This window comes from Phocoena phocoena, chromosome X (genome assembly GCF_963924675.1).
Source record: "Phocoena phocoena chromosome X, mPhoPho1.1, whole genome shotgun sequence".
Taxonomy (NCBI): domain Eukaryota; kingdom Metazoa; phylum Chordata; class Mammalia; order Artiodactyla; family Phocoenidae; genus Phocoena; species Phocoena phocoena.
In genome coordinates, this window is record NC_089240.1 from 111,862,860 (window position 1) to 111,887,045 (window position 24,186).

At 42.6% G+C, this 24,186-nt stretch overlaps 1 protein-coding gene across 2 annotated transcripts in view; it reads right to left on the reverse strand.

The window, feature by feature from the left end:
- The window catches only part of HS6ST2 (heparan sulfate 6-O-sulfotransferase 2), a 286,715-nt gene that overhangs the window by 17,731 nt on the left and 244,798 nt on the right, over positions 1-24,186 (reverse strand). Inside the window, exon 4 of one of the 2 annotated variants that reach the window (XM_065900688.1) lies at positions 19,494-19,580. The exons of the other annotated variant lie outside the window; for it this stretch is intronic. Coding sequence (XP_065756760.1) covers positions 19,494-19,580 — 87 coding nt within the window. The remainder of the gene's footprint in view (positions 1-19,493; positions 19,581-24,186) is intronic. 2 annotated transcript variants of the gene reach the window in all.

The window sequence follows — 24,186 nt, forward strand, 5'->3', positions numbered from 1 at the left end:
GCAATCTGTTTTGCCACTGAAAAGTTTGCTTAGGAGAAAAATTTGGAGTTTTGACATTCAGGAAATTACAGTCATCTGTAAAACACGATTGATATGCCAAGGCTAACATTTTCATTGCACTCGCAGAGCCAGAATAACTATGATAAAATATGTGTTACCCCACACACGTTTCAGGATCTTTTAAGGAAACATTAGTTAGCTCTGAGAGCCCCTCCCAAGGCTCCTGGACTGCAATGGCTGTGCCAGTTAGCTGTTCGCCATTCACAAGGGTACCTCCATTGACCAAACCAAAACTCGGGTCCTCAGAGAAAGCAACGGCCTAACACGTCTTCCGACTTGGCCTTGGGTTGGAGGCTGGAACTACATATTCTCATGCCACCAGGTTAAAGACATGAAAGAAGATCGAGAAAGATAAGTTAAAAATATTCCACCCCCATCGTGGAATTGTTAGCCAGCCACAAAAGGCCCAGGTTTACATTAGTTAGAACTAGAAGTTGAAGGCTTACAAAAGAAAAAATTAGACTGTTCTATATCTGCTCTCTATATTTTTACACCCAAGCATCTCTTTGTCTCTTTCTGGGTACCATTTTCAGTGTTAAATGGCATCAGAAACCTGAGTCTCTGGAGTTACCCACCCGTTCAACTTTTGATTTCGGAATGATAAATGCAATTTAGCTAAGGAGTGTGGATGATCTTTATGGCCACGTTGATGCAGCTGTCCGTTCAGGTTGGGCTAGGTTACGGGCAGCTTTTACTTGGTCCTTATCCATTGAGACCCGTGGGAAGTACACATGCAAATGGTCTGGTTCTGGGGGTAAAGGGACAGGTGCCACTGCCCTTGACACTGGAAACAGCTTCACATGATTCCCTATCTAACCACAGGTCAACTTCTTTAGGTACTGAGAAAAGCCTTCTGCACAAAACATACAAGTATGCTTCATGGACCAAGCAGTCTTTAAAGACCTCAGAGAAGTCCCGCATGCACTCATACTCAGTTACAGCAAGTGTTCACGGACCCTTTACTAAGTGTGAGTCTGAGTGATTAACACGGAGTAATTCATTTACTTATTCTCACCATCTATGTGGCAGGTGATAGTACTATCATCCTCTTTTTATGGATGAAGAAACTGAGGCACAGAAAGGTTGAGCAACTCCTTCAAAGTCACACAGTCATAAGAGGTGGAGGTGGCATTCAAGACTCCAACAGGGTGGCTGTGGAGCTCACGCTCTTGACCTCTATGCTGTATTGCCTTGCTTAAACGTTTCTGGGGGAAAGCCCTCTCTTGTCCTCCTGAAGCTCTTGGATACTCCCACCCTTTTTTTTACATTGACAAAGCATTCTCCTCCTGCCCCATGTTAAGCTTCTTGCAGCTAACAACTTAGCTTCATTCATTTCCCAACAGTGGTTGCACAGATGCTACAGAGGCAAAGCTAAAGCCAAAGGGGGTGGGGCGGAGGACAGATGGGTGCCAGACACACATTAGGCAAAGAACATGCCGACCTAGGAGCATTTGGACCTACCAGCAGGGGGATCCGAGGAAAAGTGATTTCTCAAAAGGGTGGGGAGGATCCACTTGCCCCCCACTGGGCTTAAGCTTTTGGGGGTACCCATATTCGGGGTTTCTGGATCCCATTGCTCCCCTCTGGTCCTTATTTAAACTGATTCGGCAACTAAATGAGGGAGACTGAGAGAAAGGAGAACGAAAAGGACTCATCAGAAGACTAGAATGAAGGGAAGTAGAGGTTAGAGGAGTGGAGAAGATGGAGAGGAAGAAAGCAGGGTCGAGGGGTTGGTAAAGAAAGGAAAGGATGAAGGGAGAACAGAGAAAAGAGCAGAGAGGGAGGAGAAAGTGGAACACAAAGGAAGTGGCATGAGGTGGGGTGTGGAGGTGTCTAAGAGACAGAGGGAGACTGAAGGGAAAGGCAAGTGGAGGTGCTCTCCCTCCTGCCTTCCTGTGATCCAAAGCCTGTCCACACAGGCTCTCATCTTTACTAGCCGTCCTTGAGCCCTTGGGTGCCAGCGCAAGGCTCTTCCCTTGCACCGGGCTCCATCTAGATGACCTTGCTCTTTCCCTTCTCTGAGCAACAAGAGCAGTTAGAGTCAGTCCTTGACTCTTTTCCCTGAATTTTTACACATGCTATTTTTAAAATTTATTTTATTCAAGTAGAGTTGATTTACAATGTTGTGATAATTTCTGCTGTACAGCAAACTGATTCAGTTATACATATATATACATTCTTTTCATACTCTTTTCCATTATGGTTTATCACAGGATATTGAATATAGTTCCCTGTGCTGTACAGTAGGACGTTGTTGTTTATCCATCCTATATATAATTGTTTGCATCTGCTAACCCCAACTCCCAATTCACATGCTATTCTTTTTTTTTTTTCGGTCTGTAACTAGGCTATATACTCTTCAGGGGTTGGGATCAACTCTTACAGCATTATTTCTGTCCCCAAATCTGTCTCTAACCATTACAGGAAATTCTTTGAGCATTAGGGTGACTGACATATTTAGTCTCTTATAATCATTAGTTCATATTTATTAGCACGTACTTTATTAGAAAGGAAATAAATATCTTTGCAGGTATGGGACACGAGACAGAGAGTTTTTCTTGGGAGGAAAGGCACTGTTTGGAGATTGCAGGTGCTGGGGGAAGGGACCAAAAGCACACCCAAGGGAAGAATGGTTCTAGGTGCCCCACATAATTCATTCACTTAACAATTCCCCCAGAGTTTATCTATTGTATAAAGCGAGAGATCCCTGATATATTCATGTCCTTACATAATCCTTCTTCTCTATTTATATGATACACATGACTCAACTTTAAGAAATAGTTCTTAAATACTCCTAGGCACGAGTAAGAAAGCTAGGGCTTGGGAACTAGCAGCCTCGGGTCTCTTCAGTGAGGCAAGGGACTGTCATCCCAAGGGACCGTTTCCAGCAATGACTCTCACAACCCCTGCGGGTTGTTGAGAGTGGGAAGGGTTTGGCAGACCCACTAAAGACAGGCACCCAGAGTGCCCTGGTCCCACTCAATAATGAAGCTGGGCTTTCCTTCTCAGTCCCTCTTGCTTCAGACCTACACCGACTAGGCCCGTATCTCTTTCAGTAGAGCCAGTCTTCAAGACTTCAAGAAAGCAAGGCTTTTTCAGGGCTCTGGAGGTGCAAGCCGGGGGCAATTCCAACACAGCTCTCCCTGGCTGTCCTTTCTTTCTTTTCTTTTTTCTTTCCTCTCTTTCTTCCTCTCTTTCTCATTGAAGTATAGTTGATTTACAGTATTGTGTTACTTTCAAGTATACAGCAAAGTGATTCATATATATATGTATGTGTATATATATATATATGTATATATATTCTTTTTCAGATTCTTTTCCATTATAGGTTATTACAAAATGTTGAATATAGTTCCCTGTGCTATACAGTAGGATCTCATTTATTTTATATATAGCAGTGTGTATCTGTTAATCCCAAACTCCTAAATTATCCCCCCCCCACCTCCCCTTTGGTAACCATAAATTTGTCCCAGCCCCTTTCACCAAGTTCTCTAGCTTCAGGGATTCAATCCCTTACCCACTTAGCAATTTTCTTCATTCCTGTCCCTAAGTGGTTTCTTTCACACCTCCCCCTATTGTTCTGTTTCCTCCAATTCCAGGGTGATCGATGACCCACTAGGCATTTACATTTACAAAGCAATTGCATTTACATAAGATAGCTCTTACCAAGAGCCCAAAAAGGCACAACTATAATACATATATAATAGGGAGAGTGCCTATTCATCACCCATTTTTCCAGTGCCTTCCAACAGGATGGACAGTTCTAGGAATTGGTATATAAGGGGAGAGAGCCCTGTAAAATTTATCGCTAAAGGTAATCAATGAGTTCCAACTAATGCGCTCCTCACCTCGAGGTGAAAATATAACAAAAGTATGGGGAAAACATATTTACTCCGTAAAGTTTGCTGAATTTAATTTGTGCTTTCATTGATTTCATTTAATACAAAGATTATATAATCAGGAAGTCAGTAGCAATTGAGAATACCAAGCCCAGTCTGCGCCCATCAGGGCATTTTGATAATATCTAGGAAAGGCAGGAGATTCTCATTTAATAGAATTGGAAATGCGACATATATTAGCTTACAGAAACTTAATCAGTGTGATCAAATTAAAACGGGCCACTCAGACATACCATGCTGATTAAGGTACTTGCAAACACTCCACAATTATCAGAGATTTGTGGTGTTAATGATTTAAACTCAGGTTTTTTCTCTGGGGATTCAGCCCTGGACCTTTTTTTTTTTACTAGACAATTAGAAAACTCCATCCTTTATTTTGAAAAACGTTGCAATAGTATTATTGACATTAATTCTTAAGAATGCAGGATCGTAAAGAGCATGTGCTTCTCTTTGGGATGACGATCATTAATCTCAAAGCTTTAGCCTCTTGGGTGTGGTAATGAAGTTTGGCAATGGTAAAGTGACCATTTTTAAATGTATCAGAGGAAAACTCCACTTTTCTGCTTTCTGCAAAGCAGCTCTGTTTTACTTTAAAGACGTTTGCTTATAGCCCTATTCCAAAACCACTTTGAGTGAACTGGCTTGTTGTCCTGGGTAGCAGACTACAGAAGTTTTCACATACTGAGTTACAGTGCGTTAGTGTTCTACCCTTGCAATAAGATGAAACAAGAGAATAGGCGGTCTTTCCCAGAGTGTGTTGCAGACACTTTATTCTGTTTCCTATGGACAGTTTACAGAAGTGTCTCATATCAGTGCATACACTAAGAGCATGATGATGTACTCTGGAACACCGTGGAAGAGAAAAGAATTCCACCTACTTTTCCTTAAGGAGCCATAGCCGTACGTTAGCTGGAGACATCAGCAAACAGGGGGAAAGTGAACAATAAAAATGAGAGCTGTTACTTCCAGAACTTTGTCTTTTGTTATGCAGCATGCACACTCCTCCAGCTGCGTCTCTGGTTGCACCTTCTTTACAGAGCACACCACTCTGTTCCTTGGATTCTAGGTATCTGCGTCTATCAGCATCTTCTCTACTTGAAAAATAAGATGCTTGGGACTTCCCTGGAGGGCCAGTGGTTAAGACTGTGCACTTCCACTGCAGGGGGCACAAGTTCGATCCCTGATTGGGGAACTAAGATCCCATGTGCCACGTGGCGCGGCCAAGGGAAAAAAGAAAAAAGAAAGAAAATAACATGCTTAAGAGCAGTGACTGAATCTGTTTCTGTTTCAGCCCTGCTTTCTCTACCTCCTCCCCTCCTTCTCTCACATCTACCTCTCTACTCCCACCCACCCCCGGCATCTGGTACTGTGCCCATCACATACCAGATGTACAATATTTGCTGATTGACTTAACGAACACATGTTAGTGCCTGGTTAAATGCTAAATGGATATTGTTCAAAAGGGGGAAGGGATGCTCTCAGGCTGCATCAGGAGAGACGTGAAGGAGGAAGACGCATATTAATTGTGTTTTACAGTATGAGTAGTAACAATAATTCCATTTAATGAGCACCCATGTGGACCAGAATATTTGCATAAGTTATCTCCCTGACTCCTCAAAGGATCTCTAGTAGAGAGAGGTCTAATTATTACCCCCGTTTTATGGATGAGGAAACTGAGGCTCAAAGACAATAAGTAACTTGTCTAAGATGCTAGAGCTGGGACATGAACCCATCCCTAATCTAACTGAAAGAGTGAGCTCTTTCCAACAACTAGGATTTAGACAGGTGTAGACAGGTCATTCGAGATAGGTGCAATGGGGGAATCCCCTGGCTGTCCAGTGATTAAGACTCTGCACTTTCACTGCTGAGGGCCCAGGTTCTATCCCTGGTCGGGGAACTAAGACCCCACAAGCCACATGGTGCAGCAAAAAAGAAAAAAAAAAACCTTCTGAACTTTTAAATCAGAATATACCAAACACAATTATTTAATACTGTCTTAAGGGACTTCCCTGGTGATCCAGCGGTTAAGACTTCACCTTCCAATGCAGGGGGCACGAGTTCGATCCCTGATCGGGGAAACAAGATCCCACATGCCGTGTGGCACGGCCAAAAGAAGAAAAGATAGGTGCAATGGTATGAAAAAAAATGGAATGTGGCAGACGAGGAGACCAGTATAAACAAGGGGAGGGCTGGGCTAATGATGACACTAGATAGTTGTGATAAAGCTGAATTAGTCAGTGAGCATAAAATAAAACACTAGAGAGTGAGTTTAAAAATTATAAAATTTTATATAGGATTATATAGAATACCTACAATGGGTAAATATTAGAAAACCTTCCAAGCCTTCTAATGGCGTTCAAAATAACAATACAGACTTTAGCCTAAACACCCGCCTGAGAACGTTTTCCGGGAAAGGATGGCTTAAGCAACTAAAATAATCCTCTTCCCAAAGCTAATGGTCTTTTCCTCCCCTACAGGTTTCATTACAGCCTAGCACAGAGGCCAGTTTAAGGAAATGGAGTGGAAATAGTGTGTGTTCATTTAGTCTTCAGAGCAGAAGCCAACTGGGGAGCATTACTCAAAATCTGTGGCATTTTTTTCCCTCCAAGCATTTCAGGTTCAGCCTGGGTTTAGGGCTGTAATCTAGAGAACAATCACCTGTCAGTCTGGTTCCTTTCATCTGTTCAGAGCAATTTGGCCATAAGAAGAGAAGTATCTCTTTTTTCAATTTACTTCTTCTTTTGTTTTTTCTTTTTGTTCTTAAGAGCTTGCAGAATTGAGAAAGGGGACTGCCAGACTGCCCAAAAGCCAGAGCTGCTTTGCCTGTCATTGCGGAGCTGGGGAACGGTGGAGAAAGGCCAGTATCCCATACTCTGCTCCCCCAATATCCTCAGGCTGGGTTGGACCAATGGTTATCAAACTCATTCTAAGCAGCAGGGCTTTAAAAAAATGAAATCTAGTCAGACCCCGATATATATATAACAGATTAAAATGGAGTCACTCAGGAAGAGGTGGAGTGGAGGCCTGGAGCCCCATCTATTTACTACTTTAGACTCCCCATTATCCCCACTTTCAGCAGGCTCTGAGGTCCTGCTTCTGAACCCAAGAGCTATTCAGAACATAGATTGAAAACCGCTGGACTACACAAAGGAAGGATGTGGTTAAGTGCACCGTGATGGCTCTATGAGCCCAAGTAGCTTCTTTAGACTTCTTTTTAGCTCTTTTTCATCTGTTAGAAGACAAAATAGGAATAGAGAATGGTGACAGAGTGAACAGGTAGATTCCCCACCAGGAGGCATCTGCAGACGGGGGGAGTGTGGGAGGGAGAATAAACCTCTGTCTTGGTACTCCTATAGCTTAGCACAGAATGCCTTGTCCATTGTAGGCATTTGGTAATGAATGGGAACAATGACTCCAACTTTACAAGAATGATGAAAAACAAGTCAACAGCCATCGCAATACCATGCATTTGTTTCTTCCTTGCCACCAAGTGGGTGACACAGACCCAGATATTCAGGTAAAGAAACCCACGGCCTCCAAAATGAATGTGTTTACAAGGACAAAGCTGGCTATGTCTAAGTAGTCCCTGAAATGTGGATACTAAAGAAGGAAAGTAGAGAAATGAATATTTGGTGTCACACCAGCCACATGATTGTGAAAAGGCATGATGGCCTGTGGGGTAACGGGCAACCGCAGCAGACCTGGCAGAAGGAGAGTCAACATTCTCAGGGAAAGAGTCTGAACCTGTCAACTTTGCTTACGTGGAGATACACTTTTGTCCAAAGTTCCTGAAAACACTAGAAAGAGTGTATGTGGGACTAACTATTTTTTGAAAGGTCTTTAGAGACATGCTATTGCTTGTTTTCACACCCTCCTAGGGATGCCGGGGGAGTGACAAGAAGGATTATCTGCATTTCACAGAAGGGAGAGCAGTCTTGGGAAAGGGATGTGGGCGGGTAGAGGCAGCAAACTATTTTCTGACAAAGATCACAATTGAAGCAGGTGCCCCGGTGCCTACTGTGAAGGCACAAGATAGCCTGATCACCCTGGAAGGTTCCATAGGCATGAATGGGAGAAACGAAGGTAAACAGGCAGAGGCTGAGTAGAGAGCATCTCATGAAAGCCCGTGGAGAACACATCTCCTCCTCAACGATGAGAAAAGAGGACACTGTTGAGGCCCTTGGAAACAAGCCCAGCACTCTTACTTCTGTCATTATGCTCTTTGATGCCAAAAAACCAAAACTCTTTAGATTCCGAGGCTTGGAGAATCACTGCCCCCAGCTCAGGTCCACAAGCCAGCCACACTCAAAGCTTCTCTCTGCTGAGGTGCCTGGACATCCACCCTGAAGGGGACCTTTGGGATTGGATACGATCCATGCCACTGAAGCAAGTGATGAGCTCTCCTAGAACCAACGTCAGGGGGGCAGTTTTCAGATTAAATGAGAAAATGCATTCATTTAAAGCACTTAGAATAGGGCCTGGTGCTTCGTTGATGTTACTGAGGTTACTTGGTTATTACTCTTGGGGATTCATTACCAGCCCATTGGTGACCATCCCAATGAACTTATAGAGCATATATCATTATTTACAATCATGATAAATATGGTCATTTTTTGCTTCACAGTCACTCTCTAAACTTCAAAATTATGTTCAGCATTTTGTAAAAGTTTCTTCAATTTTCTTATAAAAACTTTTAGCTGGTGTTAGGGTGCAAATTTGTTTTCCTTAAAATAAAATTATTTGACTAATTAAAAAAAAGAATAGGGCCTGGTGCGTAAGAAGCACTCAACAAACGTTACTGCCTATTTAAAAATCCTGGCCCTTGTTATAGTTGGCAGTCTTTTACTGCTTTTGTTGGGAATGAATTCTGTAAGTTCTCTACCTGCATGTAAAGTATGTTTTGCTCCTTTTTTTTTTTTTTTTTTTTGGTCAGGTACCTAGAATTATTTGACTTAAATTGAAGAGCAGCCTGCTCTTGGGCTCTATGGAGTAGGGAAAATAATTTAGGATTTAGAGAAAAATGGGCCCTGGTTTCATTCATCGCTCTGCCACTTACTATCTACGTGGCTTGGGGCACAATGTGTCATTTTTCTCAGCCTGAGTTTTCTCATCTGTGAGCTGTAGATATAATTCCTGCCTCATACGTTTGTTGATAACGGATGAGAATGCTCTTTGCAAATTATAAAATACTATAAAAGTAATGGGTTCTTTTTAGTGTTAGGAATTTGGGGCTTAACCAGACTTGCTTCCCTCCCGCCTCACATGTATCCCCCAATTCACTCTGAGCGTTGCAGACAGTGATGGCCAAACATGTCTCAGGTCTGCCAAACTGCATAGAACCAGTTGACACAGAATAGGCAATTGACCGTTTTGATTAAATTATCCAGCCAATTCAAGCAGTCCATTTTCTCAGTTGTCCCCATCTCCATCCACAGTCAACCCCACTCAAGTGACCCAAAACTGTGGCTTGTGATATCATATAAATATATCCTTCAAGCAACGTGATGTTCTTCTTGGACCATCTTCACCACCCAGGGATGCTAGGTACCTCGGAACCAATTTGTGCTTCAAATGCATGTGACATCTTAATCATCCAATACAAATGCTACTTCAAGCAAGCAGTAACAGACGGTGGCCTGAATTTTATAGCATCACCAGCATTTTCTGGGCAAAATTTATAGTTCAATCATCAGTGAGCTGAGTCCTGCCTCATTTTTTTTTTCTGTTTAATCTTTAGCAAACAACCATTCTGAAAACCCAAAGCATGTGCTGTAATGAAGCAATGACCATTGACCAGTAATGTAGTATGTATTTCTGTCCACCCCACTCCTCCATTCTCAGATTGTGTGCACCCAACACACATAGCAAAGAAAGTGTCAAGGCCAGGTGTTGGTATGGGGGTCCCAGGGAAGAGCACCTTTATCTTCAAGTTGAAATGCTAACAGGAAGATGGGATTTCACGACATTCCATGGCCCCTGAAGAACCTTCTACCTACTCAATACTCTCCCCTCCAACTAAGGCCTCCAGCAGCAGGACCAGTCTTCTGATCCTTGTGAATGTAGGTCTAATATAGTCCCTCAAGCATAAAGGGCATCTTCACAAAGGATGGATGAACTCAGCCTCGTGGGACAAGCCCAGACACGGTTGGAGTCTTGGCCCCATCATCTATTACCTACGTGACCTGGAACAAGTCAACGTCATCTCAGATTCCTTGTCAGTAAAAAGAGCTAATAATAACCTTTGCTTTATAGACCTATTGTAATGATTAAACAAGATAATATTACATAAGGCACTTTGCACAATGCCTGACACATAAAAAGCACTCAATAAATTGTAGTTAATAAAAAGCGTTATTATATATTTGCTATATGTGAGGAATGGTTCTAATTTTTAACTGTATTACCTTATTTAAATAAAATAAATCTTTCCTCAAATGTCACTTTTCAGTGAGGTCTTCTCCAACCACTTTATTTAAATTTACTAATTTCCTGTCTGCATCACTCCTTATCCCTCTGCCTTGCCTTTCCCCCCTTATAAGTTATTCCCTTTTAAAATACTATATAGTTTACTTAATTGTTTAATGACAGTATCCTTCCACGAGAATGGGCATGAGGGTAAGGAATTTTGACTGTTTTTTTCTCTGCTGTGTCTCCAGAGCCTACAATAGTACCTGGTATCTCATAAACAATCAATAAAAGTTTTGAATGAATGAATAATTTAATCCTCAAGAAAATCCTATGAAGCAGACACTATTAGTATCCCCTTTTTACATGTGAAGAAGGTGATGCACAGAGAGATAAAGAAACTTACCCAGGGAAGGGTTGGGATTTTAAAGCAATGACTTGGCGCCAGAGTTTGCCATCTTAACCACTATACCACACTGTTTCTTTTAAAGAACTCATGGAGGGAGAGAGTGGGGAGAGGGGTGAGGGGAGAAGGGGAGAAAAGAGAGGGAGAAGATACGAATGAGAATAAAGGGAAGAGTGTATGTTATTCTATTTTTCATTTTGTTTTTTGCTTTTTGTTTTCCTCCTCCTCCCCAGGATAGTATCTTTTTCTCTGATGAAATTTCCGTGCAGTACTTTGGGAATCTAGCTTTGACCTTTTGATAAAGGCAGTGATCATTCATTTGTCCCCAGAATATCATCTTTGGAGGACACTTCCATTGTCCAACTATCACTCCGTTGTTTTTATGTGTCTTTTTTACAAAGCTAAACAGGTAGGAATTATTTACACACCAAATAACTCATAGCTATTCAATACCATACTAGAGGTTCTAGCCAGTGCAATAAGGCAAGGAAAACAGGCATCCATATTGGAAAAGAAGAATCAAACTGTCTTTACTCACAGGTGATATAATTGTCTATGTAGAAAATCCAATGGAATCTTCAAAAAAGCTCCTGGAACTAATATGTGAGCTTAGCAAGTTTGTAAATATAAGACTGGTATACAAATATCAATTGTACTTCTATATCCTAGAAATCATACTAAGTGAAGTAAGTCAGACAGAGAAGAGCAAATATCATATGATATCGCTTATATGTGGAATCTAAAAAAAAAGAATACAAATGAACTTATTTACAAAACAGAAACAGACTTACAGACATAGAAAACAAACTTATGGCTACCAAAGGGGAAAGGGGGGGGATAAATTGGGAGTTTGGGATTGACATATACACACTACTATACATAAAATAGATAACCAACAAGGACCTACTGTATAGCACAGGGAAGTCTACTCAATATTCTGTAATAACCTAAATGGGAAAAGAATCTGAAAAAGAATAGATACTTATATATGTACAACTGAATCACCTTGCTGTACACCTGAAACTAATACAACATTGTAAATCAACTATAATCCAATATAAAATAAAAATTTTATAAAAATAATGGAAACTTGGGGGAAAACAGTTAGAAGTTAAAATAAAAGGATACTATTTGCCATAGCATCCAAAGTATGAAATAGTTAGGGATACATCTGAAAAAGTTAGGAAAAACATGTACACTGAAAGCTACAAAACACTGCTAAGTGAAATTAAAGATCTCAATAAATTGAAAGATACACCGTCTTCATAGCTTTTAAGACTGAGTGTTGTTAAGATGTCAGTTTTTCCCAAATTTGATATATAGATTCAACACAATCCCTGCCAAAATCCCAGCAGTTTTTTTTTTCTTTTTCTGGAAATTTACAGGCTGATTCTAAAATGCATATGGAAATTCAAAGGACCTAGACTATCCAAAACAACTTTGAAAAGGAAGAATGAAGTTGGGAGACTCACACCATCTGATTTCAAAACTTATTATAAAGCTAGAGTAATCAAGACAGTGCAGAACTGGCATAGGGATAAAATATTGATCAATTAAGAATCTAGAAATATATATATATAAAATTGATTTTTGATTTTCAACAAATGTGCTAAGGTAGTTCAATGGAGAAAAGATATTTTCCTTAAGAAGTGGTACTGGAACAACTAGATATCCATATGTGAAACAAAACAAAACTTTGATCTCTACCCTGCACCATATGCAAAACTTAACTCAAATTGGAAAACTGCCCTAAATGTAAAACCGAAACTACAAAACGTCTAAAAGAAAACATAGGTGAAAAGCTTTGCAACTTCGAGTTAGGGGAAGAATTCTTAGATACGCTACCAAAAGCATAATCCAGAAAAGAAAGAAAATGATAAACTGGATTTCAACAAATTAAAAATTTCTACTCTACATTTAAATGCTTCTACACTCCAGATTTTTAGTCAGTGTTGGATTCATAGTAATTATCTGGATAGCACAATAGTTTTGCCCTGTGTTTCCATCCTCTTTTTTTAAAATTAATTAATTTATCTATTTATTTTTGGCTGCGTTGTGTCTTCATTGCTGCGCGTGGGCTTTCTCTAGTGGCGGCAAGCGGGGGCTACTCTTCCTTGCGGTGCGTGGGCTTCTCATCGTGGTGGCTTCTCTTGTCCCGGAGCATGGGCTCTAGGCACGCAGGCTTCAGTAGTCGTGGCACGCGGGCTCAGTAGTTGTGGCTCGCAGGCTATCTAGAGCGCAGGCTCAGTAGTTGTGGCGCGTGGGCTTAGTTGCTCCGCGGCATGTGGGATCTTCCCGGACCAGAGATCGAACCCGTGTCCCCTACATTGGCAGGCGGATTCTTAACAACTGCGTCACCAGGGAGGTCCCCCCATACTCTCTTAGTACTGCAAACCATAGTGGGCCATGTTTCACTGGTTATTTGTCTGAAAAACAACATGTTTGGCCTGGAGGCATTAGAAGATGCCATTGATTTAGCCTCTGTAATTCCTTCAGCTCAGAAAGAGCTAGGCTGAAAGCTAAAAATATTGGGGTATAAAGGCAAGATGGAGCATTGATAGATAGTTGGATGGGGAAGGAGGGAGGAAAGGAAGGAGGAAGGGAGAAAGAGAGGGAGTTCTAGACGGAGAGAGACACGGACTGCAATAGGGAGACAGAGACAGAGAGAGATGTGTTACTCAGAGGAAAACGGAGGAATCCTATTTAACATCCCTCTTCTTTGCATTCCTAGGCCTTCTCAGGTGAGAGAGGAGTAGAATTCCAGCCAGCACCTGGGAAGTGGACGCAGCCCTGAGGTCCCCTGGAGCAATGCCAATGAGAGTTCTCAACCATGTATGTCACAGAGGAGAAAGGAGTTATTGAGGACCCCTGCTCTAGAGAGCAGCAGGTTGAGTCTGTGATTTTGTGCAGCAGGTGAGAAGGGAGAAGAATGACACCTGCCTCCTAAGGCTCCATTAGCACAACACCCTTCTTGACTGAGCTGGAGAACCAGGGTCAGCATGGACAGTCAGATATTTAGGGGGATTTATGATGTTAGTGAGTATACTCTACATCCTAACCATCACAGAGATGCACGTGTACCCCCTAGGGAATATTTCCATAACTGGACTGTTTCTTCCTGGATCTTCCAGTAATTTCTTGTCTCAATCTGTGGGCATTATTTATGTATTGCCAGTGGTGCTGGGGCGTCTGCTTCCCCGTTTCTGGAGCTGGCAAAGCAGATAACCAGAGCTCTGATTTGGTCAGGATCATGCTGGCCAGGTCACACTGTCCAGCTGCAGTATGTTGGCAGCAGAGGCAAGCATAATCACTAGTTGACATTTATTAAGCACTTGCCATGTGCCAGGCACTAGAAGAGCCTTACTTGGATTTCATTTTATCCTCACAACAGCCCAATGAGGTAGGTACTAAGCTAATCAGTGATAGAGCCAGGATTCACATCCAGGTCTATCTGACTCCAAAGCTGATGTCCTTTCAAATACACACAAGGCTGCATGATTAATTTATTTAAAGAGATCTCTGAACAGCCCCATCTACAGTTGGTTAGCACTAGGTGAAACCTCAAAATATGCCAAGCCTATGTGTTATTTACCCCTTGTTATTAAAAGTCCTTTTCAAATGTCTTATGTTACTTTCCTGCCTAATTAATGAGTATACTTTCTGGGGTGGATTTGACATTTTTGTTGTGACCAAAAGTCTCGCACTATCCTGGCTGGCGAATATTGGAGGGAAAAGGCAATTCGTCTATAAATGTACTGATTCTCGGGCACACTCCACTCCAAGTTGTTCTTAGGAATACATTCTGACATTGGCTTACGTTTTTGTCATTTGCTTTTTTCTACAAAGGAGCAACAGCAGAGATGGAGGGGGAGGGAGGGAGGGCGTGGAGAGAGAGAGAGAGAGAGAGAGAGAGAGAGAGAGAGAGAGTTTTTGGGGCTTTGGTTTTTCACAAGCTTTTGTGATATTAGACTTAGTCTAATAGCTAAACTAAGGCACTATTGACATCATCATCACATCAAACTACAGCGCTTATTTGAAAAGTTCAGTACTTGACCATTTGATTGCTATGCCCATACAGCATACCACCATTGTGAAGTGAAAATACACACACACACACACTCTTTCATACACAGAGGCAAAACTAGGGGTTTTAGTGGTAGTCACAGCCCACTATCTTAGAAGAAATACATGGCTCTCAATGAGAGGAAATGACATAATCATGAGATCATAGTACACAGGACATGGACTCCAGTGATGCACATGTAAACAACTCAGTCGGAACATAAAACTGCACCACACTGAATCCACACAGAACAAGCAAGACTTCACCTCTTCTCTCTAAAGCAGGAAAGTTTTCCGTTTGGGTCCTGCCAACCAAAACCAAAGGACTGTTGGTGTGTTTAGTTGATTTATGAAGCTATGTGCTCCTGACTGCTCATCTAGAGACTGCTGAAAAGATAAACAGGCCTGTCCGTTATGAGACAATTTTGGCAAAAACAGCTTGGAATCAGTCTTCCTGTGGCATCTGCTACCAGGGTCGGCTCTGGTAGAAGTGTAAAGTGAGTAAGAATTGACTTGACCATCTCATATCCCCCTTCTGTACTCCTTTTTCTCCATTTTAGCATCCCCTCCCCAGCTTAATTCATTTAAGCCAATATTTATGGAACTGAACTCAACATTTATGGTATCGTCTACCAGGCACTGTGCTTGGGTGCTCTGCCCTGGTCCTGCAATATTCCTGGCCTTCACCAGTATTTGAACATTGAACTTGGTCTTTGTCTTTCCATAGCCTGAGCCTATGTGAAAAACACCTCAGGCTGAGAGGATTGATTCATTTCCAGCCTCATCTGCAACTGCCTGCAATCTAATTTTTAAATTGATGCCTCTGAATGTTATACACACACACACACACACCCTCAGCCTTGGTTGTCTGGTTTGAAGGAGAACGGCTATAGTGATCTACGAGTTCTCTTTATTGCTTTCTTGATGAAAGGGTGTGTTAAAGGCTCGAGATAGCTCAACAGTAATATTGAGAAAGAGTAACTGTCCAAACACAACCAAAATGATGTTATTTTCGAGAAAAAGTGAAGTGTTTGAAAAGTACATGCTGTTTCCCTTCATCATCACTACCTCTACATTTTTTTTAAGTGGAATGATTCCAATTTCTCCCTAAGGGCTCCATTTTCACAGAGGCTAACAGAACCCACCCACACAGGTATGGTAACGTAAAAAGGGCACAGCACTCAGCTGGACATCCTGAGACCAGGCTCCAAGCCTTGTGTGGTGCAATTGGCCGAAGTGTCTTGCCATCTGGGAGCAGAACTGCAGCACGCATTGCCGTAGAAAGAGCACAGGACAAGTATTAGAAAACCAGGATTCTAGGCTGACCTCTGCTATGAACTAGACGCATGACTCTGGGAAAGTGACTGACCCTTCTTGAGTCCTTATCGGGTCAGCAAAAGTGTTGGTCTCATGTGACGTGTGAACACGTTCAGGTACAAAAAGAAAATCTGTAATGGCTCCTTGTGGCTACCATGTATGCTCAGTCTTGACAGTTTAAGTGCTTGCTGGGAATAACCCAATGGATCAGCAAAAGGATTGACTGTGGCTTGATGTGTCAGACAGAACAACAGATTCACATTATCGAAGGGAACCAAATTAAATATGGTGGCCTGGTCTGGCTGGTCTCTGATTAACCTCTGCCAAACCTATGCTTCCTGATCTCAGTGGTATGGCTCTACACTGCTTTTTTCCCCTGTCCTGTCAATTTGGCTCACCGTTAGCATAGAAGAAACTGCATGTACCCCCTTGAAAGTCACTGCCAGGGTAGTCTGGCTCTGCTGCTCAGATATATCCCATTCCATCTGTTCCTCCCTGAAACAGAGGGCTGGTACCCAGCTTCAGATCAACAGCCCCCCGTGACTACCTCACTGTAAACACCGTGTTGCCATCCTCTGTCCTCTATGAAGACTGAGTCCCTTGAGGGCACCTACTGTATCTTGCATTTGTCTCTGTGGCCCAGGGTCTAGCACAAGGGCACAGAGTCAAAGCTCGATAGATTTTACTAATTGTTATTACTATTACTGGTGCTAAAGAAGGGTTTTACCAAAATTGTTCATTGGGAGACCCCATGTAGGCACACGATATCCTCTCCAAGCCTCAATTTCCTCGTGTATCAAATGGAAATAATAATAGTGCCTACTTCCTGAGCTTTTGGTGGGTGAGAATTAATGACACGAATTGTATCAAGCGCTCGGGGACAGAGATTGGCCCATAGCACTCACTCAACACATACTAGTTGTTACTATTTTTAGTCATGAGGTATATCTGAGGCAGCTTGACTTGTCTTCAAAAACAGAGGAGGCCAGTTTCTTTCCAGAGAAGAAAAGAAGACACCTTCTCTCTCCCAGCCTGTATCTGGCCTCAAAATAACAGAGGAATTCTTAAAAACTGCTACCCCCCTGTCATGAGGTCAAATAACATGAGAAAACCCAGCAGGACGGCACCCACCCTGGATGCTGTCCACTGTGAAAGGCACCGCGGGGAAAATCCCAGGGAGCAGAAGCCCACCTAGCTCCCTGCCTCCCCACACACACTCCCAAACCCAGAAGTAACCACTGTCTCTGAACTATAACAACACATGTGCCTAGACATTGATAGACACTGTTCTAGAGAGTGTGGGAAAATGCCCCCCCCCCGGATAGTCTCACCATATTCATGGAAGGTCAGTACTGCTGCTGTTGACAAAAATATCCTGAGGAGAAAATGTGCAGAAAAGAGTTAAAAAAAAAAAAAACCCAACAACTTCCCGCCAACTGATGGGAGATAAGAGAAAGGGAACCTGAAACATATCCTTGAAGAGAACACTGGCTATTGGAGAACTTTTTAATCTTCATTAATAATCCCCGAAAAGAAAGAAAAATTGTAAAGAACAGCGCAGTCTGTGAGTCACGTACATGGCAGATAAAAGACACCTAGCTCAGAACGTGCGGGAAGGGAGGCTCTCACCATGGCAGAAGTTTGGGAGGTGTCCAAATCCAGCAAGTGGGATATAAGATCATGTTTATCTACTTAAGAATGTATTTATGCAGGCCTCCTACTGTTAACAAGCCGGGTATGGTATTAGCTATGTGTTCTTTATGTCATCTGAACTCCAATTCTACCGACTGCTCCACGGGGACTCTTCATTCACAAGGTAAGAGTCTGGGTTCCCGCAAAGCCAAAAGAAACAAAACAATGCTCCTTTCAAAGTGCAACAGCAATCACAAACATCCTTAATTATACATGAGGGTCTAATAAACGGAGACTGTGCCCTGCAGTTGTCAGCAGGACAGGTGTGTACGAGATACCCAGACCAGGGCCTGCCGTTTCTGCGAGCATGGAGTTCAAAGAGATTCTCCAAGGCTATCTCTGTTAACCGCGGGCGCATGCTGGCGATGAATTGGGACTGATTTGGAAACATTCAGCTGTTGGGAACGTGTGTATCAATTCCCTTCCTTCGTAATTTATTCAGCATTTTGATTGTGGTGCCCAGCAATAAATAACTGACACGAGTTCTAACTGCTCTGAGATTTCGTCTTCTGTCTTCACCACTGCTTTTGATATTCTCCAAGATAGCCCACATTCAACTTTATATGCAAACCTGAAATGGTATTCAGGAGGAGAAGGGAGAAAAAAAAGGGAGCCAATAGCTCTTTCACTTTGGGAGTTGAAAATAAGATCGTATTCAAAGTGCAGCATTTATGGTCCAATGCTGAATACATAAAATATATGACCGTTACAAATTCACCTTTCGTGGCAAAGCCATGCTCTTGTAGTGATATATCTTATTGCTAGATTAGAGCTTTTAGCATGATGAAGGCATCTTTCATCTTCTCCTAGATGCAGGCTGGGCTCTCCTTTGGGGTTGTATTTCTGCCCGTCACAATGCCCCACAGCCCTGAGACAGAGGGCTTACAAGAGGACCTGAGTCATTCACCAAAGGGCTGAAGCCACTTCAAAGGGGGAGCGCCTAATTGGAGGTATGCCATCTGCATGGGATCACACTGTTTCAGACTGCCATTCTCTGCTGAATCCAAAGGGAGAGGTCGGCCAATGTTGCTCTCTGGAATCAGCCCAAAGAGGTAAATCTAACATCACAAATATTCAGCCAATACAAGTTTTTGGCAATACCAAAAAGACAGTTTTGGGTTAGGTCATGGTACAGGTTAGTCGCTAGGAAAAGAATACACATATCATGTACATCAGTGACATGGTTACAATGCAAATGTAATTAAACCAGGATAGCTATGGAATGGCTTTCCAGATTCTTCTAAATCTACCCCAAATCTTAGTGTATGGATCAAAGACAGATTTTCATGGATTTTGCAAATCATAAAACGATTGATCAGTGCCGCTGCTTCTTCTTTCTTCAACTTTTGAGACTCATAGTCCAAATCTTGCATTGCTATAAGTCCTTACCCATCACAATCAGCCCTAAAAGCTATCTTTCCAAAGCCATCTCTTGACTTCCCCCTCCCTCTCCTCCCCTTCTTTAGTTCTTCATGCACCCAATATTCCTGACACATTCCTTACTCATTTAAATTCCCCAGTGACTAGCCCAAAGCAAAGCACACAGAAGGCATTCTGCAAATCTTTGAATGAATATGAATGAATGACAAAATGAGGACAGTACATGGCTTGGTGACAGCTATGTTGGATGCACAGGGGCACTTTTCACTTACTTCCCGTTCTTAGATGTGTTCCGGGACTTTGTGGATGACGGAGAGTTGGCGCCTGGATTAGTGTTTGGAGAACCCCGTCTATCCTTACTACACCCACAGAAAGAATAGAAAAATATATACAACAATGACCACAGAGACAAAAAGAAATTAGTTATTTCATTTAAAGACTTTCAAGGCATCTCTCTTTCAATATCTTAATCTCTCTCTTCTCCCCCCCACGCCCCCCCGTGTGTGTGTGTGTGTGTGCATGCATGTGTCTCTCTCGCCTGTCAAAATAAAGCGTGATCTTATCCAGTGCTGTCCTTCAAAGGTACAGAGAGTGGGAACCATTGGTCAAGTTCAAAGAAAGCTATTCTTTTGGCATTCAAAGCTTGAGCTGGTGGATGCCATTAATGACAGTGCCACAGCCCAGGCCTCAAGAGAGGCTCTGGCCAAAAAAATTAACTAGTCTTTAACATAAAATCCTTTATTTCCTGTCTCTGGGCTCTCTGTACTTCAAGTTCAGTTCTGAAGCTGCTGACTTGTTGTGAAGTATGTGGATGCCAAATGACTTCTAAAAGTCTTTGGGAGATACTATCAGATAAATTAATAATTTTCACTCATAATGTTAACATGGGAAGGCCGTGAATTCAGATATTCTTTCAGGTGAAGCACCACCTGCTTCATGAGTAATTGAATTTAGATCTCCACCTTCAATAACTCCACAGCTTATGTCAAACCTTGGAAACAATTACGAAATAAATCACTAGGAAGGTCTGCTTAATCTCTTCAGGTTAATAAACGCAGACAAATTAATCACTTGAAGGTAAACAAAAAGGAATAATTGATTGGAGGCTTCTTGATTACTTTATTCTATTTTCTTTATCAAACTATTTTTACCATTATCTTCAATTCAGCTGCTCTGCCTTGAAATTATTACTTTACTTCATCTCCAGATTTCCATGGAAACCAATTCAAAGCCTTTTTCCCCACTTGATGATGTGTGGAATTATTTATCCTGATTTCATCAGAAAGAATTTTTTTTTGTTACTAAGATCTACGTCAGCATAACCTTTTACAAAAAGTGAAGGTAAAGAAGAAAAATGCATATCTTGGCTTTCAATGAGTATAATAGAACCTTCCAAGGGCACAGAATATTGTCTCAGAGAATGTCAAAGAGCTTTCCAGATATTTATGAATCTTTTAAGTACCTCAGGAATAGGTGCCTGCAAGCAGCTGTATTGAGATGTGGGGTGAGGTAGGGTGAGAGGGTGGGTCACAAAAGGTATTCTGCCTCACATCCATCAACTTTAAGTGGCTACGTGGATGTGACTGGAACAAGAGATAATCACGGGTTCCTGGCGATTGCCGAGGCAATACAGATGTGTGTGAGCACAGGGCTGATCAGACAGATAGCGAAAGTTCCAGCAGGTAGGATTCAGTGTCCGGGAGGGCTCCAAAGCACTCCTTTGAAGTGGGAGTCACCAAGGTGAGCGCCAATCCTTCTGCTGGGGTGGGTGGCTCTGGAGAGAGTAGGCGCACAGTCTGTCTCCCAGGAGGTGTCAGAAGCCCGCTGAGACAAAGTGCTGAAGAACTCATGCAGCACTGCCCCTGCCCATCCACGCTGACTTCCTGGCAAAGAACTCCTTAACCATCCCTGGGACCATAGCAGCTACCATCCCCATTCAGAACCCCCCTCAGAAACGAAGTGATAACTGGACAAAAGACTGGAACTCAGAAGAATTCAGAAGTGTCTCTTCCAGAAGGCTGCTGCAGTCTCACACAGGGGATGAAATACGCTGTGTGTTGCAAAATTCAAGCGGGTCTCAATTCCCTCACTTCCACATTCAGCTCACTGGCCACTGAGCCTTCCTCCTCCCACCCCCTCACTCAAACTGGAGGCAGTGGGGGACTTTGATGGAAGCCTTCTGAAACAAGGGATCTTTTGATCTTGCAGGCTGCTAGGTTCAGAATAGTAGGTGGTCACTCAACACCCTGTCTCCCGAGTCACTGAGTTCAGGCATCCACGTTCTTTTGAATAAAAGACACCCATTCCCACTGCTGTATTCCCAAGTCTGTGCCTTGCGAGCCAAGGGTCCTTTAAAATCTGCATGACAGGTGACCCTCTTTAAGCTCAACGCAGGGCACCGCAGGACATCCGGGAAAGCTGTCAGCTGGCCGTGGCGGCCTTATTAACAGCTGCTATGGAGGTGGGAGGAGGTGGTGGTCCTGGAGCAGTCTTCCTTTAAGTGATCGAAATAAGGACCCCCTCTGACCAAGTGCCAAATCCTTTAAGGGCAGATCTGAGTGGAATAAATACAAAACTTGCTCAGAGAAAAATCACAGACGGAAGGTACGGCACCAAGACTGGAGGTGAAAGTAATCAAGTAACTCAAAATGTTTGTCCACTGACAGTGGCAAAAGGTATCTGAAAGTGGGGGAGTGGCCAGCAGAATGGTGGCAGGCTTGGATCCTAGGAGTTTAATTCTGTAGATGTACTAAGGAACTGTTGTATAGAAAGGTTGGCCTAACACTGAGGGAAAAGAGCTCCCCCTCAAAGTTCCAGGCTGAGTACGTAAGTCTGGACAAGATGCTATGATTCTGAAACTTTGAGAAAGAGAGACCTCAAGTTTTCCAGAAGTGCTCCACGAGAGAGAAAGAGAAAATCTTGCAACTGTAGACTGTCTGGGAGCCTCAGAGATCTGGAAAAACATGGGTCAATGATCCAAAGATTAAGATGCTGCCAAGGATGCTGACCACTGAAAGAAGCATGTGGCAATCCCAGGGACTTACAGGAATAAGCCCTGCCTGCTTTTAGGATACCTGGATGATAACTTGGGGGTATATGAGATTGGCGGGGGCTGCCTGGAATTAGAGCTAGTTTCCAACTTACACATCTGAAACAGGCGCACCCCAGTTGTCATTATTCTGTCTGTCTCTAGACCACTTGTCAGCCCTTTTGACTTTCATCTCCTCTTTGGGATATTAAAAGCTATGGCCTGAAATCCCAGGGGGCATGGATCCAGGCTTCTCCCACTCCTCAGGAGTAGCTATCTTTTTCCTGGGGTAAGATTCTTTCCTCTCTCCCTCCCAAGCCGGCCTCATCAAAGACCTATGGATACAATTCCAGGTGGGTTCCTGATAGGAAAATTTAATGAACGCCAGCACTCGCTCTGTCTGTTTGGTCGGCTGTCCATCAACATGTATCGTAAACCATTTTCCATCGGCTCCACAAATGTCTCCAACACCAGAAAAGTGAAAAATAAAATCCTGCAGTATTATGCACATTGTATCCAGGTGGGAAAACTGTGACTAACCCAACTCTTCAGCATTTTCAAAGTGTTTCTGATTGAATAATTTGATGCTGAAATGGCATCCAGGGTACTTAACGCAAAATGGCAATCAGATCCACTCCAATCTGGATTTTTCTCTTAGGTCAGAGAGGTACTTGAGGGAGAAGAACCTAGCAGTTTCAAACACCCTCGACTCACTTTCTTGATGGGTGGCATACAGAAACTTCTGCATTTCCGGTAGTACTTCGTAAGCTCTTTTTGGAATTAATCCGTCTCAGACCCATGAGAAATAGTTGTGTTGCTCTAACTAAAACAGCACTGAATTTTTAAAAACTAATTTTCAGGGCCCTAGGAATTTGAAATTGTATTTCGGAAGAGAGTTGGGCTATAATACTCATTGTCTACATATCTTTTTTTGGCACTTAGCATGTGGTGCCTGTAGTGTTGTTTATATTTTACTGTTTATCCATCTCTCCAACTAGCTCTTAAGAGGGTGCTCCAAAAAATATTTGTTGAACAAATAAATGAAAAAGCTGCATTTCGGCTCAGTGGAAAAGGAGTGCCAACTGTATCAATGTCTGGCACCGGTGGGAGAGAAGGAAGTGGTGACACACATGTCCCATATTTTCCACGCCTAAGGAAGAACGGTCTGGGAAAACTGGATTCCAGTTACTGATGGTTGATCATCACGTGGATCACAAAGAGGTGAGCTTAGAAATGACTTGCTCGGATGGTTGGCTAGCGCCGCGAATAACAACAGAAAGTCTGTTGCATTTGTATGGCTTTCAGTGTTTTTCCAGTGTGTGTTCTTGTAAGTGGTAACAGAGATGAAACCCAAGCTATTGTTAAGGGTTTACTTCAAGTCTCTCTGGGGAAATGGTAGCTACTCTTTGCTCCCTAGAAGTAACCCTTGGCTTCTTAGAGCTCCCAGGATAAGGAAATGTGCTTTACAAATATAGAGTCTAGCAGGCATAGCAGCTCATCTATCTCCTTCCCAAAAGGTGCTTGAGTGCCCTCTACAACATATCAACCCACCAAGTGGTTGTCTTTTGAAGCCTTTTAAATCATGATTGCTTCCCCATGAAAGCCTGCTTTTCTATTTTCTAAGAGGCTCACGTTGCTGAAGTACTTTTGCCCTTGTCCTGTTACTGAGCAAGACAGCTCTTCAAATATTGATTTCCTTTAATTAGAGCTGGTGAGGATTCTTCATTTCATTTTTCTGTCTTGCTAGGTTATGTCCTGAGTGGTTTTCTTTCTTGGTTCCAAACTTTTTCATTTTCTTCTACCCGAAGTGTCTAAAGTCGAGTCCATGTCTCTTTAAGCATCCTCTTCCCATGATCTATGATTTCTATTAACCATCAAGCAAAGAAAGTTCAGTTCACTAAGCTGTGCTTTCCTTTAGCTTCCTCCCCTAGGTTCCC